The sequence below is a fragment of the Delphinapterus leucas genome, chromosome 12 (assembly GCF_059928025.1).
Source record: "Delphinapterus leucas isolate spDelLeu-1000000601 "Yukka" chromosome 12, BTC_Dleu_Yukka2, whole genome shotgun sequence".
Taxonomy (NCBI): domain Eukaryota; kingdom Metazoa; phylum Chordata; class Mammalia; order Artiodactyla; family Monodontidae; genus Delphinapterus; species Delphinapterus leucas.
Genome location: NC_143140.1, coordinates 60,731,412 through 60,750,025, shown reverse-complemented (window position 1 = coordinate 60,750,025; position 18,614 = coordinate 60,731,412). Strand labels below are relative to the sequence as shown.

At 37.2% G+C, this 18,614-nt stretch overlaps 1 protein-coding gene across 4 annotated transcripts in view; it reads right to left on the bottom strand.

The window, feature by feature from the left end:
- Nucleotides 1-18,614, bottom strand: part of NCOA7 (nuclear receptor coactivator 7) — a 144,390-nt gene that overhangs the window by 41,015 nt on the left and 84,761 nt on the right. For 2 of the 4 annotated variants that reach the window (XM_089921981.1, XM_022555930.3), the window contains exons 5-10: nucleotides 17,526-17,633; nucleotides 13,495-13,608; nucleotides 12,813-12,938; nucleotides 10,914-11,098; nucleotides 5,780-6,825; nucleotides 4,355-4,523 (exon numbers count right to left, since the gene is read on the bottom strand). In XM_089921981.1, coding sequence (XP_089778107.1) covers nucleotides 4,355-4,523; nucleotides 5,780-6,825; nucleotides 10,914-11,098; nucleotides 12,813-12,938; nucleotides 13,495-13,608; nucleotides 17,526-17,633 — 1,748 coding nt within the window. The remainder of the gene's footprint in view (nucleotides 1-4,354; nucleotides 4,524-5,779; nucleotides 6,826-10,913; nucleotides 11,099-12,812; nucleotides 12,939-13,494; nucleotides 13,609-17,525; nucleotides 17,634-18,614) is intronic. The other 2 variants (XM_022555938.2, XM_089921980.1) reach the window with 2 other exon arrangements.

Below are 18,614 nucleotides of genomic sequence, written 5' to 3'. Positions count from 1 at the left end.
CCATACAAATTTTAGGATTATTTGTTCTATCTCTATGAAAAACACCATTGGAATTTTGATAGGTATTGCATTGAACCTGTGGTATGGACATTTTAACAATATTATTCCAATCCATGAGCATGGGATAGCTTTCCATTTATTTGTGTCTTCCTTGATTTCTTTCGTCAGTGTCTTATAGTTTTCAGCATTTAGGTCTTTTACCTCCTTGGTTAAATTTATTCCTAGGCATTTTATTCTCTTTGACACAATTGTAATTGGAATTATTCTCTTAATTTCTTTCTGATAATTCATTATTAGCATACAGAAACAACTGATTTTTGTATATTGATTTTTGTATTCTGAAACTTACTGAATCATTTATTAGTTCTAAGAGGTTTTTTTGTTGTTGTTGTTGGACTCTTTAGGGTTTTCTATAATGATATTGTGTTATCTACAAATAGTGACAGTTTTACTTCTTACTTTCTGGATGACTTTTCTTTTTCTTGTCTGATTGCTGTAGTTAGGACTTCCAATACTATGTTGAATAAAAGTGGCAAGAGTGGGTAACCCCGCCTTGTTCCCGATCTTAGAGGAAAAACTTTTCAGCTGAAGTGAGTCTTTTGTATGCAGCATATAGACAGGTCTTGTTTTATCTACTCAGCCACCCTGTGTCTCATGATTGAAACATTTACTGCATTTATATTTAAGTGATTATTGATAGGTGTGTACTTATTGCCATTTGGTTCATTGTTTTCTGGTTGTTTTTGTAGTTCTTTTGTCCCTTTCTTCTTCTCTTGGTCTCTTCCCTTGTGGTTCAGTAATTTTCTTTAATGTTATGTTTGGGTTCCTTTCACTTTATTTGCTTGTATCTATTGTAGGTTTTTGTTTATGGTTACCATGAGGTTCATACATATTGACATGTGTGTGTATGTACATGTACATACATATATATACATATGCATACACACATGTACATATACGTGTGTATATATATATATATATAGTTTGTTTTAAGCTGATAGTCATGTAAGTTCAAACATATCCCAAAAGCACTACATTTTTACCACTCCCCTCCATGTATTATGTTTTATGACATCCTATTTTACCTTTTATTTTGTGTATACTTTAACCATTTATTGTAGTTATAGTTGATTTTACTCCTTTTGTCTTTTAACCTTCACAGAAGCTTTTTAAGTGGTTAATCCACTGACTTTACTATATATTTGCTTTTATCAGTACGATTTTTTTCTTTCATATATATTTTTATTTCTAGTTATGGTCTTATCTTTTCCATTTAAAGAAGACCTTTTAACACTTCTTGTAAGACCTGTTAGTTCAGTAGTGATGAGCTCCTTTAGTTTTTGCTTGTTCGCTCTGTATCTCTCCTTCAATTCTGATTGATAAACTTGCCAGGTAGAGTATTCTTGATTTTAAGTATATTTCCTTTCTACACTTTAAATATATCCTGCCACACACCGTGGCCTGCAAAGTTTCTGTTGAAAAATCAGCTAATATCTTATGGGGCTTCCCTTGTATGTGACTAGTTGTTTTTCTCTTGCTGTCTTCAAAATTCTCTTTAACTTCTGCCTTGTTAATTATGTCTTGGTATGTATCTCTTTGGGTTCATCTTGTTCGGGACTCTCTGTGATTCCTGGACTTGGATGTCTGTTTCTTTCCCCAGGTTAGGAAAGTTTTCAGCCATTATTTCTTCAGAAAAGTTTTCTGCCCCTTTCTCTCTTCTTTTTCTGGGACCCCTATTATGCAAATGTTAGTGCATTTGATATTGTCCCAGAGGTCCCTTAAACTACCTGCATTTAAAGATTTTTCTTTTTGCTGTTCTTATTGGATAATTTCCACTATATTATGTCTTCCAGATCACTGATCCATTCTCTGTATCATCTAATCTGCTGTTGATTAGGAACAATAGAGAGGAATAGTGAAACATGTTTGTGAACTTATGTCAACAGGAAAACATTAAGGAGCTGTGGTGCATTGCATGAGCCAAAGAGACCTGCCCATGAGAGTACACGGTCACACAGAAGGTCTATGAGAGCATCTTATGACCTAGAAAGAAAGCCACTGCTAGGGCGACTTCACTCTGCTGCTGAAACTCCAATGATATGAAGACCCATTAAATAGAAAGGCAAGAAGAAATGCTCAGTTTGATGTAGCAAGGGAATCCAGAAATTATCATCAGAGTGAGAAAAGCACTGCACGCCACTTCCTAGCTCCTTAAGGACTTTGTTGACCTTAAAGTCCTGAAGAATTTCATAAATTGGAAATAAAAATGAACTTTTATTTCTTGTGCACTTGGAGTTCTGGGTGGGAGCTAACTATAGAATTTCTTCATCTTTCCCTATCTTAAACTAAAATGTAGCTTTTCTTAAGGGTAGGTAGAGATGGAAATACATAAAGGAACAACAGAAAAAAAATTCCTAACATCTATACAAAAAATCATTAACATAGTGAGATAATGTCTCCCAGAAAAATCTTTGGTTAATTAATGATTAGCTTAAGAAAGAAAACTAAGAATGTCAGGTTATTTGTTAGCCAAAGACAAATAAATCATGGACACTATAAAACACAATGTAATAGAATTCAACAAGTGACCTACTTTAAAAAGCTCACAAAAACCACCTCTGTATGAGGTCAAAGAGAAGTACTATTTCAGCATTACAGACTTATTCTGGGTTAAAGAATGACAGTAAAATAACTACACGTGTGAGACTGCAAAAAATTTACTCTAGAAGTTTCCTTGGTATGCAAAAGTCTCACTGAAGATAATAAAATTGAAAAATCCTAATGTCCTTATATTATAAACAGTACATTTCTCCAGAGAAAAAAACATATGATAGGTGGTTTTCCTGACGGATGAGGAATCCACATAACCTAAATGTGGCTGAAAGTTTCAGTGCTTTGTTTTCCCCACCTTTAAAATCAGTTTGTCCATCTATGACATCTGATTCTAGAACACTGATTTTAACAGGATTTCAGAAATTTATTATTTAAAAATATTTCAACAGAAGAAATGTGAAAGACACATATTTTCTTTGTATCTCCTCAGTGTCCCTAGTTTAAAGTTCCGTGGAGATAGCATTGGGGCTGCAAGCACAGGACAGGAGTGTATTTTGTAAATAGGAAACAGATTATGTTTAACGTCTATGTAAACATGGGTCTGTGTCTAAGCCAGAAAAAATATTAACAAATTTGTTCATTAAAATCCTATTAATTATCTTCACATTAAACTATGACTTATTAAAATCAGGCAACTCGATGAGAATTATCATTCTGGGTACTAATCAGCCAGAAGGTGTGCTCGTGCTTGAAATTTAATTTTGCTTTATTAAAAATTCATGCTTTGGAGTTCCCTTGTGGTCCAGTGGTTAAGGCTCGGTGCTTTCACTGCTGTGGGCCCGGGTTCAATCCCTGGTTGAGGAACTAAGATCCCACAAGCCACACAGTGCAGCCAAATAAATAAATGAAATGACCTCTTCACTACTGAGATATCAGGGGGAAAGTTCATTAAAAAAAAAAAAAAATTCATGCTTATGGAAGCTCAGTGAGTATTTGTTCTTGGTAGGTATGTTAGCCAAAAAGTATGCCTTGATGACTAGTTAGGAGAAGGAAAAATGTGTGGATTTAACAATTTTGAAAACTAATTGCAAGGCCTTTGTAAAGAAAGTATATTTTATTCTATTACATACAAAAGAAAAACAATTTTTTCTAAAAATAATATTTCCTAAATATTTCTATTATAAAGATGTCTTCAGTGACCTACTGCTGAAGAATGTCTATGTCACTATCCCTGCTATCCTAGACTGTCACATCACCAATAAATTTTCTTCTTTGGCAATTTAAAAACACAAATCTCTTTAGAGGTATATAGCCCCTCGAGCGTACCCAGGTGATCTCATGTTACACTTCTCACGCTGCTGAGTCACAGATACTTTTCTCCATAAGGCGAAAGCAATCTTTAGTCCCCCCAGAATAACAGGCACTTTAAAATTACAATCATGCCTCTCTATTGCACTTGGGGTTTGGATCTGCTCCATCATATTCCTTTATTCCCAACAGAATAGCAATTGCAATTACTGGCACTTTAGAATATCTCAATCTTCCTTCATTTAAAATTCAACTGGGTAGAAAGTTTTGAAAGTGGTTCGGCACACAGTACCTAGGATGATCTCAAATTTGCTATACTGAAAACACCCTTTAGCAGAAAGCTACTGAAATAATATCCTTCTAGAAATTCCAAAATGTACAATTAAGAGAAACCTATTATTCAAGAATAAAATTATTTCAAGATTAAATTAAAAATCAAGATGCAAGTAGAATCTACTTGACCAACAGATTTCCCATTCTAGCTCACACTCACCTCTCCCGAGGAACAGCAAACCAGTACTCTGGTTGCTTTCTTCGTTTGCCATACTGCTGGACCATGGCTGCAGTGTGAGTGGCAAAGGACTTTCTCATTGGTTTTCCCACTTTAATGCACAGAAACATAGGTGGAGTCTTGCTTTTCTCTTCTTTTGAAGGAAGTATATCTGAATCACATAAGAAAAAAATTTCCTCATTATTGACGATATTGGTGATAGTTGCCATAAACATCATACAACATCATCATATTAGGACTAATTAAATTTTTCAGATCTTCTTTAGCACAAAAGGAAAAAGCTTTGGATGTTTCAGGTTTGTCTACACCACATGAGATGCTACAAACTAGGAATAAGGATAAAAACCAACACACAAAACAGCAAAGGGTGGAGAATTGTAACAACCCACAAGAATACATATTAATGAACAGTACTGAGGACCCAACCATACCATAACGCAATTCAGTTTAGAACTGAAATACCTTCAAAAACCTTTTAAAACTTCTTTAGATTTAGAAATTCAAAGTGAAAAAGGAAAGTTACCTGAAAGATGTAAAAAAGCGAACTACTTTTGAAATAGAATTCTATGTCATAGTCTAATGTTCAAAATAGATAGCATATATTGCAAATTTTTTCCAATTACAGTTGAGCCCTGAACAAAACAGGGTTTAGAGGCACTGACACCTGTGCAGTTAAAAATCTGTGTATAACTTTAGACTTGGCCCTCCATGGATTCAACCAACCATGGATGGCGTAGTACTGTATTTCGTATTTATTGAAAAAAATCTGTGTATAAGTGGACCTATGCAGTTTAAAACCTTCTAATGTAAAGATATATACCCTATTGAGAAAATACTGTTCTCAAATAATTATACGACTTTTGCTATTGCATGTACAAGTTTTAGGAAGGCAGCTATACAGGCATACCTTGGAGATATTTGTGGGTTTGGTTCCAGACCATCACAATAAAGTGAATATCGCAATCTAGTAAGTAACACAAATTTTTTGGTTTCCCAGTGCATATAAAAGTTATGTTTATACTATACTGTAGTCTGTTAAGTGTGCAATAGCATTATGTCTAAAAAAGTACATCTTAAAGAATCCCTTATTGCTAAAAAATGCCAACCATCATCTGAGCCTTCAGTGAGCTATAGCAGTAATATCAAAGATCACTGATCACAGATCACCATAATAATGAAATGAAGTCTGAAATCTTGCAAGAATTACCAAAATGTGACACAGAGACATGAAGTGGGCAAATACTGTTGGACACAAGGTGCCCATAGACTTGCTTGACACAGGGTTGCCACAATCTTCAATTTGTAAAAAAAAAAAGAAAAAAAGAAAAAGAAATGCAATATCTGTGAAGCACAATAAAACAAGATAAGCCTATACAACAGAATATAAAGAAATTAAAAATGGCTTACCTTCAATGGGTACCTGAATTCTCTTTAATAGCCATAACTGAATTTCAGATTTATTATCCATTTGTGCACCTTGGCAGCTGTTGTCCAGAGTAGGTTCCAAAGAGGAGTCTGGATACACTTTATTCATATTTTCTTCTGTAGAAGAGCCTAGTTGCAGTGGAAGGGGTGCTCTCTCTTTCACCCAGGTTTTATCTGGCTGTTCATTGCCCTCAATTGGGGGATCACCTGCCTGGGGAAGAGAACTACTAAGAGTGATGTCTATTCCCACTGGCTCAATACTTTTGCCATCAACTAATTCTGCCTTCTGCAAGTTATCAGGTAACTGTGACCCTTCTTTGTTCTTATTAAGGTAATATTCAATGAGTTTAACTTTATCTAGATCTTCATGTATGTTCAATGTGTTTTCCACCTGGCTTTCTGGGGAACCAGACTGCTTGTCCACCTCTGGCATTATATCTTGCTTCTCACAGGTTTCTAAATCTAGGGTCCCCTTCAATTCAGCATCACACTCTGTTTCTGAAAAGTTCAGGGCTGACTGCACCTGCATTTCCGTAGTAGAACCGATTATTTGTGATTTAGTCTTCCCTAGCTCCGCTGGGTCAAGAGAAAGGCACTCCTTTGAGGTGTCTCTTTTGTCCATTCCACTATCATTTTGAGAAGAAAGTTCTTCCAAGTCAACGAAGTCGTCTTCTTCTCCTAAGAGAGAATTTTCTTTGGCTATAGATTCAAACGCAGCCTGAGTGTCAGAAAGTTCCTTGCTGACTTTAGCTACTGCGGCAGACCGTTTGATTGCCTCTGCAGAGAATTCCAGTTTCTTTAACTTGTCTGACACAGAGCTGTCTGAAGGTTTCTTTTCTGTGTGTTCTGTTGACTTCTCCAAAGGTCTTGTTGATTTGGAATCTGAAGTGATGGTTCTCTCTCCATTCTGCTGCCGTTTTTCTTTGTTGAGAGATTTGAACTTACTGAATGGGTTGATATCCTTTTCTGAAGCCAGGTCTTCCCATTCTCCAGGCCTGTACAGAGGACAAAGATCCTGAGGTAGGTCACTGTGGGGGGAAAAATGGTGGGTGCACATGGAATGTTAAAGACAAAAACCAAAACAAAATGGATGAAAGGCAAAAAACAAAACAAAACCCAGCCAAAAACCAAAACATAAATATACTACAACTTAAATTTATGTTTAAAGGACTTTAAAATAAGGAAATGAAATCCAGAAATTGACTTCAAAATGAAAAATAAAATCAACTATAAAAAGTGGCAAAATAAAGAACCATGAGAGTTGCTCGCAATATCCTATTAGAAGCAAATGAATGGTATTTAAGGTCATTTATGAACATGGAGATGTCACCCACCAGATTTTTAATGATGAAATAATGTTTCTGATTTTCATGAAGGACAAAGGAGAGGGACTGTTTCAGTACTATGACTAAAATTCCTTAGATATTCAAGGCTTTTCCTTTTTTATAAAATAGTACATAAACCAACTACCTTAATTCTGAATGGCTCATTGACTGAGTAGCTACTCATTTAACTGCTCTATAAAATGACTGACACTGAACCATAATTTTGGAAGATCTGATGCTTCCAATAAAAGACATCCTTCTACTCCTGAAGGAGATGCAAGAGGATGATTTCCACTATTATTGTGGATATATAGCACCTGCTCCATTTTACAGTTTAAAATTTTATAGTTACCTGGGACACAGTCAATTGTTTTTCCTTAATAACAGATGCTTTACTATGCAGATTTGAGGTTTTATCAGTTACTAATTGCCATAAAGTAAAATTGATATTGTAATAAAATGAAAGAGTTAAGAAATTTATACTAATTATTATAAGTAAGAGCTCATTCAATTTACATTTCTATAAAATTTTGAACTGGGACACAGTTAATTGTTCTTCCTTAATAACAGATGCTCTACTACCCAGATCTGATTTACACAGAAAATACTGATTAAACATGCTCTCTCCACAGTGTAAAATAAATTGTCAAGAAACACTTTTTAAAATCTGTATTTCTGCTTACCCTAGTGTCTATAGGGGGTTAAAACACAGAGGTATAAAAACCCTATTTAAAAATAACATTTTTGGATTTCAGAAATAAATTTTCTAAAAAGGCTAGATCATATTCAGGTAATACTTTATTCTTCTTGCTTTGAAATAATTATGACAATACTCAACAAAGTGCCAGGAAGTTCAAGTTACTGAACTTGAACTGTCTCCCCAAAGTTACTGAATAAATCACTTGCATGGAACATCCATGCTTTCCCCAATACAAAATAAAAGCCTATGTAATTGTTAGGCTCTGACAAATGCTTTAAAAAGCCTCTAATTCATAATTCATTACAATTCAATAATCATTCATCGAGCCCCTAAACACCACATGCTAAAAGACAATTGTGACAGTATCTCTGTTCTTCAGGAACCTGCACATACAAAAGTGTTCTGCTCAACGTGAGCATCTCAGGAGATGTTAAAGATGCTTCAATCCTAGAGTCAAATAAGTTAGTGTAATGTAGTATAATTTCCATTTTCAGACCCAAAATTTAATTTGGCATATTAAAGGCCAAAGTAAGTCCTGTAACAAAGAAGCCCAGCTTTTCACATACTTAACTAGCAAATTAGTAAAACCATCTTCCATGAACACCTAAGCCCCTTCCTCATCTCTTCCTTCTCTAGCTAGCTTGACCCCCACAAAGAATGCATTCGACTGCACTCTAATCAGCCTCCTACATTACCTTCTTGTCTATCCCTCCCTTCTTGTTCTACCTAATCCAAGCAGGGATTAATTCAGCCATCTCTTTTTCTGCATCACAACTGTCAAGCTCTGTCGGGGCAAAGTACATAGTGGTGTCAACTGGCTCTGCTGTTAATGAATGTTTTCTAGACTCAGCCAGAGACCTAATAATGACCAATAATCCTTTCGGTCGTTCTGTTCTTAGTCTCCGTGGCAGCTGGAGTTACAAAATGTCTTACACAAAATATATAAAGCCTGAAGGTGAGGATGGAGAGATTTTACACACGCACACACACACACACACTCTTTTAAAAACTATTTGCACATGGCAGCTAGATAATTTGCACTTCTTGTTTTACCATACAACTTTAAATAATGAAATTTAAACTACTTTAAACAATTGATGGAATTCTGAGGTCAATACCAAGTTCATTTCACACTGATTCCACTACCACATTCTATTTTGCTCATTGGTGCACATACTGTTCATTAGTCTAAGAAGTCTTTATATACCTGCATCCACGGTAGCAATCACTGTACAATTCTGAAATAATTTCAACACATTAGGAGCCAATTCTCAACTCCTCTCTCCCCCCTCATCTACAGCATTAGGCCTGGATCATGAAACACAATCTCACATTGAGAGAAATCTTTCTGTAAGAATGTGCCTTCCCTATTATTAACAGAATACTTAACATCCTAAGCTGAAGATGTGTAACAGTATTACTCCACTGAAGCCATCGTTGGGCAAGAAATGCCCCTATCTGCCTGTGCATCCACTTCCAAACTTAACTGTATCTTTACCTACTCTTATCTCCTTTCCTCTTGTCACCTCATGTTCACACTTTCTTCCCAAAAGTGACTCTTTCACTCCCTCTCCTCCTTCTCATCTAAGATTCCAAGGTAGCTGGACACTCCTTCACATGGTTCTCATGGAATGCCGTGTGCACGTCTGTATCTACAGTGTTGTTCAATTACCACCTCTCTCCACCTGTCGCACCCAGTAAACTGCAGGACAGGGGCCGTGACCCACTTATCTTCATATCCTTGCCACACAAGAGACGCGCACTAAGATGCATTAGAAGCCTCATTCTGCGTGAATAAAAGATTCCCACAGAACAATGATTAGAGTTTCAGATATGAACTGAAGGTTTGAATAAACAGCCTATACTTATTAGGTACCAGGCTATTTTCTAAGAGTTTTGGTATTTCAATGCTTTTAGATCTTGTAACAGCTCTGCAAGCTGAAGAATACTATTAATTCCATTTTACAGATGAGAAAACCGAGGCTCAAGATTCAGTCACTCGTGAAGGTCATGGAGCCATAAGTGGCAGAGCCAGGGAAACCCAGGCATCATCCTGCAGGACTGCCTGGTCTGCTACACTGCCTCCTAAACCTCTAGGCACTTCTGCCAGAACTTGGAAACTACCCAGTGACCATGCTCCAGTGGTTCCTTCAGTGGCTGGGCATGTAAGGGTCTAGTGGATCAGATGCTAAGGACTGTAGAAGTCCAGGGGAACCTGCTGGCATAAGCCCCTAGGGACGCTGTGTCTGGGTTAGTTCCCTAGTTACCTTCCCTTCTTTTCCTGAGTCCAAGGGGCTAGCTTCCCTTTGTTCTGTTGGACCCACTGCTTTGCCTTTACCTTGCTATCACTGAGAGTTTCTAAAGTGTTTTACTGCTAGCACATATATAGTGTACAGAAATAGGCACACTGAGAAAATGACAGAAAGAGTCAGATTATCCCTACAAGTGAATCGATTCTCTGAGTTTTCTTAAACCCTTTCTTCATGGGGAGCTTCTTTAAATCAAAAAACTCAGTTTTAGAAGGCAAAAGTAATCAGGACTAAAGTAATATCCATCTACATTTAAGAGACAAAACAAACTACTATTACAGCCTTTGCACACCATTTAAGGTATTCTGGTTACAGGGGCAGTGCCTCTGCATGTCCACGCAAATCTCTCTCCACACAGGATTAAGGAAACACACGAGCTGGGAAGATACCTATCCTAAAATTTGAATGAGGAAGAATGTAAATCTGTTTACCAGTTAAACCAAAGAGAAAATACTATTCTCTTATCGATAATCAGACAAAGTCTTTCAGAGAAACTTCATTTATTCTTTCATAAATTAAGAACATGCATTGCTCTTCAGAAAAATAAGCCAAAGAAATACGATTATTACATGATTTTTTGATTTGAATGTTTCACTCTTCCTTATTGACCTTATCATTTCCATTTCCTCTCCTTTTTCTATTTTTTAAAATTTAGTGCACAAATATTCCACCTTCAAATTCACCTCTACACAATCTCTCACTCCTGCCAATGCCCTCACTTTTTAATTGCATTTAATTCTCCCAATACCCCTTTTTCTGGTAAACAAAGAAAGATCTCTTACGATGGCAAGGCATCTTTGATCTTCATGTGGGAGATGTCATTGTAGAGCGCGATGGAAACAACCTCTTCCATGGGGCAAATGAGGCCGTACTCCTCACACCCATTTTCAATGACCAGGGGATCGGACTTATGAGGGTCAAACATGATATTGTTAGGAGTAACGATCATGACACCTCCGACCACACCCTGAAGAAAAAGACAGTACAGAGTCGCTACAGGCAAGATGCAACCACCCTAGCAGCTTTAATGAACTTACGTTGCCATTCCATTGACCTTCTGAACCATGGTATCCTACAGGGCAATTGCATCCCCTCTACGAGGGCTGGAAGAAACAGGCTGATGAAATACAACGTTGGGTGCGGTGTGCTGAGCAGAGAAACAGGCTTGCCTCGCTGTGGCAATCAGCTGAGCCTGGTTCTAGCATGGCTGCTGCAATAGTACAATTGTGGTAGGATCTTGGGTTCCACATGTATGTCTCAGATTTGCCAACGCCCTGTCTGTAAAATGAGAAGGGCTGTCCCAGGTACCTTCCAAATTGAGAACTGGGTACTCTACAATCCACTCAGCACATATTCACTACCTGTCCAGCAAGTGCCTGGTACTGTGCTAAGGGAGCGGCTGTACTTCTAATATTTTGCTCTAAGATGCTTAGAAAGCCCACATTCAGCAAAATCTGACACAAATAGGAGTATGAAATTTTTGCAGACAAAAGTGAATATACCCACACTATGGAAACCGAGAGCAAAGAACAGTAGCTTGGTGGGTACTTAAAGTCTGAAACTTGGTCAGTTTATATGGTAGACCCTGTTGGCCACAGGGATGTTATCTACCAGGGACAGCAGGATATAAATAACTCCCTTTAGGTAAGTTATTTTTTTTAATTTTTATTTTTTTTGCGGTACGCGGGCCTCTCACTGTTGTGGCCTCTCCCGTTGCGGAGCACAGCCTCCGGACGCACAGGCTCAGCGGCCATGGCTCACGGGACCAACCGCTCCGTGGCATGTGGGATCTTCCCGGACCGGGGCACGAACCCGTGTCCCCTGCATCGGCAGGCGGACTCTCAACCACTGCACCACCAGGGAAGCCCTAGGTAAGTTATTTATTTTGATACTCTTAAAGAGTTTAGTGATCACCTTGGCAAAAAGTTTTGCCTTTCAGCACTACTTAGTCTTAGTTGCAAAAGTTTCAAGTGCATATCAATAATGTATTTTCCTACCATTTGAACCTGGCATGAAGTCTCTACTATGAGCACAGGAATTTGCTTTGTATCAATATTACCCCTTCTTCAGAGGCTCACAAAATGTCAGATTTGTTCTTTATACAAAACACCAACAACCAAAAAACTGAAACCACGATGTAACAGACATTTTTCATACCAGAATTTCTAGCGGCAAACAGGTCGAGAACTTAACCATTTTCCAGGTTAGGTGTTTAGCTCTTCACATGAATTTTCTTTTAATTAGCATACCCTATGAGTTAAATTTTATTATTGTTCCTACTTTATAGATGAGGAAAAATGGAAGCTTAAGAAACTCAAATACCTTGCCCATCGTCTCAGAGCTAGTGGTGGTAGAGTTGGAATTTAAGTTCAGTGAGCCCGACTCCAGCATTTGCTCTTAAACACATTCTGTACTGTCTCTCTAACAATTTATGGGCTAAGAACTGAAATATAAGTAATAAACCCAAGGTCACAAAGAATCGCATTTCAACGTGATGATTGTTATTCCCTCAGTAAGTCAAATGTCAGGCATCCAAGAGGGGAAAACTAATGGACAGTTGTGAAATCTTAAAGCTGAAACTTCGGGTAAGATATTTTAAAATAGCCTGCCTTCAGTAATTTGGAACTAGTTTAGTTTTCCATAGACTCCAAGAAAAGGAAACAAATGGCATAGCCATATACCTTTCCATCAGTGAAGTAGCGACAATTCATTTTTAAAAATTTTACCACGCCTGGCTCGTCCTCTTCAGAAGTGGATGATAAGACTCTCTCAATGGGTTTTAAGGCCTTTCTTGCTAAGTCAGCATCCTTTAGAAAGCAAAATTTTCCAAAATCAAATAGAAGCACTTTTTCAAAAGATTATTCATTTATTTGAATCAAGCCATCTACGTTCCCTGTAAATAACCTGTTCCTATTTAACGTGAACATAAAAAAAGGCTTATGTCTTTCAACCTTCAAAAATATCACCCAAATCAAACTAAGATTTTTAAAAAGCACATATGTATGAACCCATAAAAATGCCTCATCAAGTGTCTTTAGAAAATACCTTAAATGAAAGAATTTATATTGGACTCATGGTTCAAATTCTTTAGAAAAAGGAGTAAAGTAGTACAAATAAATTATTGGTCTCATTGAGAGTTTAACTTCATACTTCTACATAAATAAGACATGCATTTCTGCCTTTGAGACCTTAAATGTGAACAGGTTTCTTCTCTCAACTAATGACAAATTACTTAACCCCACCTCTTTGTCGAGGGAGGAGAGTTTCAGATGAACTCTTGTGAAAAATGACATGTAGAATTCTGCAATAACTCAAAACCATTGCTGAGAACTATGAACTTCAGTGCATGAATGAAATACATACAGGCAGTTTATCATATTCTGCATCTGATGACGAAGGAGAGACAGTAGCACCAGGACTGGATGATGATAACCTTAAGGTACTGGAAGGAAAGTTGGCATCTGGCACAAAAAGAACCTGAGAATGGGGAAGACAAGCTAGGTGAGTCCCAGGAATTGGGCAAACCACAAGGCAGTGTTTAGAGCAATTACTCTCTGTACAGTATCATGCTGGGTGTGTGACTAAGACCTAGTTGGCTGTCACAGAACTCACGAGCTACTTGGGGTCTTCCAGACTAATCCATGAAACTATACTCAGCAATATGAATGTGTGCAGATGCGTGCAGTGCAAAGGGTACTGAACACACTGCAGGAGCTCACAGAGGGGAGAGGAAAGTGGGGGAGTATTCTGCAAAGGCCATATGAAGCAGGTGGGTCCAAGTGAAGCTTTGGACAATACATAGGATTCGGATAGGGAGGGAAGAGCCTTCCAGGGCAGGGTACTAATAGTACAAGGGAATAGAGGAGAGAGTCACATGGCATGCTTCTAAACATAATTCCTGTGTCAGGAAGGAAGGGGACACATCTAGGCTTCCAACCCTAAGCAGGCCCTGAGTGCTAACGCAGTAAGGTCCTTATATGATAAACTGTACAAGATAGTATCAATAATCAATACTTTCTAAAAAATAAAATAAAATAAAATCCCCTAAATTGTACTAAATAGCTTCCTTCTGTAAAATATTCTGGTTCCCGAAATGTTATTGTGATTCTGTTATTCAACACTTTTTTCACGAGACAGGGCTACATTCTGGCATTATATCAAAAACAGTCTTAAAGTGACCTCTAATGTTATAAAACATAATTCAGAGCAAATCATGTAACAGCTGTTTAACACTGTTATTCACTCTTCTCCATCCTTCCAGTCATCTCTCTATTTTAACTTTAGTTATTTTAAATCTCTCTTCAATCCAGAAAAAATGAGGCAACAACAAAAGACACATTAAGATAAAGGTGGGAAAATCACCATCAAGGAGAAATAAGATGAGGACTGATTATACTGAAAATGTGCTCCAAAATTACCAAACATTCATTGAGAAGTGGGCCATAAAACTGGCTCTAAGTTTCCAAATAACCAATGCAAAGAGATAGACATCGTGAGTTAACAGAATTCAATGTTCATAAAATAAAAACAAACCAGTTTCTTAGAAGTACAAGTATTCTCCCATGAAGTCTCATTAAAAAAAAAAGTGTCTCACAGTGAACTCTTTGTCCTTGATGACACATTGACAGTAAATACAATAAACAGTTTGGAGGACTGTTCTTTATAACAATTTCAAAATGGGTCAATGGAAAATATCAGAAGTTTGGAGTTCCATAAAAGCAATTTACAGAAGGCTAAAATTACACGGTCTTAGTATACAGCTCTTATGTATCATATGTATCTAGGCTAGAGGGACGGATAGATGTCATTTCTTCCAAACAATTCTCCATTAATATTTTTTTTTGCACCTGAGCTCTTGACAGGCATTAGGCAACATAGAGTGAGATTCTATTGTCTGACACTCTAAATGTCAAATCAAAGGGATAATTCCTATGCATAAACAGTTCACTGCACTGTAGACAGAAGTAACAGTTGAACACAGGGAAGCTCAGTCAGAATACGTCTTACTTCAACATGGAAGTGAGTCTGGATCACTCTTCTCAATTCCTTATCTTTGCCAGAAAAATCATGAGTGGAGCTAGATGCTGGGACAACTAACAGCACATAACTGTTTAGTTATATGAGGGCTACACAGCACAGTAAAGGCTAGAAGGGACATCTGAGATAATGCAGCCCAACCCCTCATATTTCAGAGATAAGGAAACCAGGGTCAAAAAAGGAAGTGACTTACCCAAGTCAAACAGTTACTAAAGGGTCAAAGGAAACGAAGCTTTGGGGCACCTATTTCTATATTTTTACCCTTAACTAGGCATATTAAAACAGTTCCTATACCTCCTATTAGCTACTGGACCTTAATCCCGTTCACTTAGTAAACGAATAAGGAATCACCCTAAATGATTTTACTAAGTCCCAGTGACTACAGTCTTCAGCCTTGCATTAGTAAGCCTAGGTTCACTGCTATGGGTCAGTTACACATTATGCAGCAATACCCCAGATTATAAGAAACCCAATAAAAGTGCCTGGAATCTAATTTTCCTAGAGATAAAAATTTATTAATTTTGAAAAAGTTTTAACTCATATTTCCCCTCAATTGCCTGGTATCAGCAATATAGTAATATCTCCTTTTGACAAGGACATAAACACCAAAAGCATGATAGTACAAACTGGTCAATTTATGGTCTGTTGGTTTCATTTGCTGCCCGTGAAAGAAATGCAAAGAATACCACCACTGCCTGAATGAAGTTATACTTAGAAGAAGCAGTATACATCCTGAATAAAAATGTCACTATAATGTAGAGATGCAGGAACATGGTCTAGTAAGTTAGCAATGGAACCGGAATGTGCTCATGGCAACCAAGTAGTTCTATAGATGGGACTGGAAACTTGGCCTCAGCAAGGATCTGCCTATGACTGGGCCATTTACATTTATTGGCTAAGTGTAGTTTTCAAGTAGAAACATAAGAATATCTTATGCAGAAGGTATTTAAAAGATTGCTGGATTAACCGAGAATGGCAAAATTATATGACATGTCAATTTCATTTAGTTTAACAAAGTACTAAAAGCCTGGGAAAAAATGTGTGGCTTTTTTTAAAAATTGAAATATCACTGATTTATAGTATTGTGTTAGTTTCAGGTGTACAGCAAAGTGGTTCAGTTATATATATATTTTTCAGATTATATTCCACTATAGATTATTTCTAGATATTGAATATAGTTCCCTGTGCTATATGGTAAATCCTTACTGCTTATCTATTTTATGTATAGTCGTTTGTATCTGTTAATCCCATACTCCTAATTTGTCTCTCTCTCTTTCCCTTTCTCCTTTGGTAACCATAAGTTTGTTTTCTACGTCTGTTAGGCTATTTCTGTTTTGTATATAGACTCATTTGCATTATGTTTTAGATTTCATGTGTAGTGATATCATATAGTATTTGTCTTCCTCTGTCTTATTTCACCAAGTATAATATTCTCTAGGTCCATCCATGTTGCTGCAAATGGCAATATTTCATTCTTCTTTATGGCTGAGTAATATTCCACTGTGTGTATGGGCACTTGGGTTGTTGTTTCCATGTCTTGGCTATTGTAAATAGTGCTGCTATGAACACTGGTGATGTATCCTTCTGAATTAGAGTTTTTGTTTTTTCTGGATATATACCCAAGGGAAGGACTGCTGGATTATACAGTAGCTCTGTTTTTTAAGGAACCTCCATACTGTTCTTCATAGTGGCTGCAGCAATTTACATTCCCACCAAACAGTGTAGGAGGGTTCCCTTTTCTCCACACCCTCTCCAGCATTTATTATTGTAGACTTCTCAATGACAGCCATTCTGACTGGTGTGAGGTGATATCTCATTGCTGTTTTGATCCGCATTTCTCTAATAATTAGCAATGTTGAGCGTCTTTTTGTGTGTCTGTAGGCTTTTCTTGATGGTCCTGCTGAATGTCTCCACCTTTGGCTGGATTGCCTTCTTTTGTCATGGTATCAAATCAAGACCAAAATGACAAAAATTTTGCCTAATTTAAAACAAAACAATGACCACAATGGACCCCAGGAGTGGACTAAACTGAAACTTGCAATTCTAAATTAAATATTCTAAGAATATCTGTATGAAATTCTACAGGGAAAAAAGTTACATTAACTTAACTTCTCTTGATGGAAACATCTATAACACAAATGATAGTTTGCAACTGTGTTAATCATTTGCAAAGCATTCATCTCTGAACAGTTCATAAGTACCAGGATGCTTTCAGTAGTCTTGGATCTAAATGGAAGACTGAACCAATGTACATTATCATTGATGATAATCCTGTGACACTAAGAGTGAGTCATTAAAAATGGCAACAAAAATAAATGCAAAATTTCTAAAGTAAAATTCAACAAGAAGATCATTACCTGGCCTGGAACAATAGTATGTGTGAAAAGCTTATTCAGTTCCACTAGTTTATTGGGAGTGATGTTAAATTTCAGTGCTATGGAGTTTAGGGTGTCCTGGCTTCCAGCCTAGAATAATCAAACAAACAAGATTCAATACACAAAGCAAAAAGCAAACAAAACCTTCCTCTTGATAGTCAACATTAATCTATTTGTGATATGAGCGAATAAAAATGTAACACATACATCCAAATGTATTATGAAAAAAGCGAATACATTCTCAATTCTTAACAAAAGAAGTCTTAGATATTATTCATTTCTGGACTCCCTTATCTTCAAATTTCACTGTCCACTAACAGATTTCTAAACTTACTCTGGCACAACTTAGGTGTATGGAGTAGAGGGCGCGTGAGGTATAACATAAAGCTAAGAAGAAAAGAAATATTACAGACAGTACCACTCCTAGGGGTAATAGGACTACTTTTTCTCTTTGCATTTTTCTGTCTGTCTATTTGCCTGTTTCTTTACTGCACTTTAGGCTCCTGGATTGTGGCCTGTTAATGGCCTTTTTCCCCACAGTGCCTGACACATAGAAGGCACTTAAATATTTGATGAATGAAAAAAGTGAAAGGCAGGGAAATCTAAAAGAACTTCGGATTAGCTACAAAAATTGTTCACTGACATTAAAAATGACAATTTCCCATGGTCAGCCAAATTAGTGTTATTCTCTAAATCTATAAAACTTGTGATATGTCTCAGGTGTACATGTTTCTTTCCTTCTCTAATAGAAGGGGAATAGGGATAAAAAGGGCAGTAAGAAGATGTGAAACTTCAGTGAAAAAGCTCCACCCAAAAAGAAGTCTGCTGCCTCTGGTAAGGTCAATATCCCAGGACAGACTCCCTCTCCAGGGTCACTGGATGGAACTTGTTAGCGGGAGGTCATTTTGGCGAATGTCACTGAGAAGTTCCCAACTATAGCCCTGGGTCAACACTGGTGGCTGACCCTGTAAGCAGAACTGGCTCCACCAGGGGAGCCTCGAATTATAGGTGGAAATTTGAGGTGGCTGCAGGAGGTTGTGGACAGGGGCAAAGGTACACATGTAGAATTCA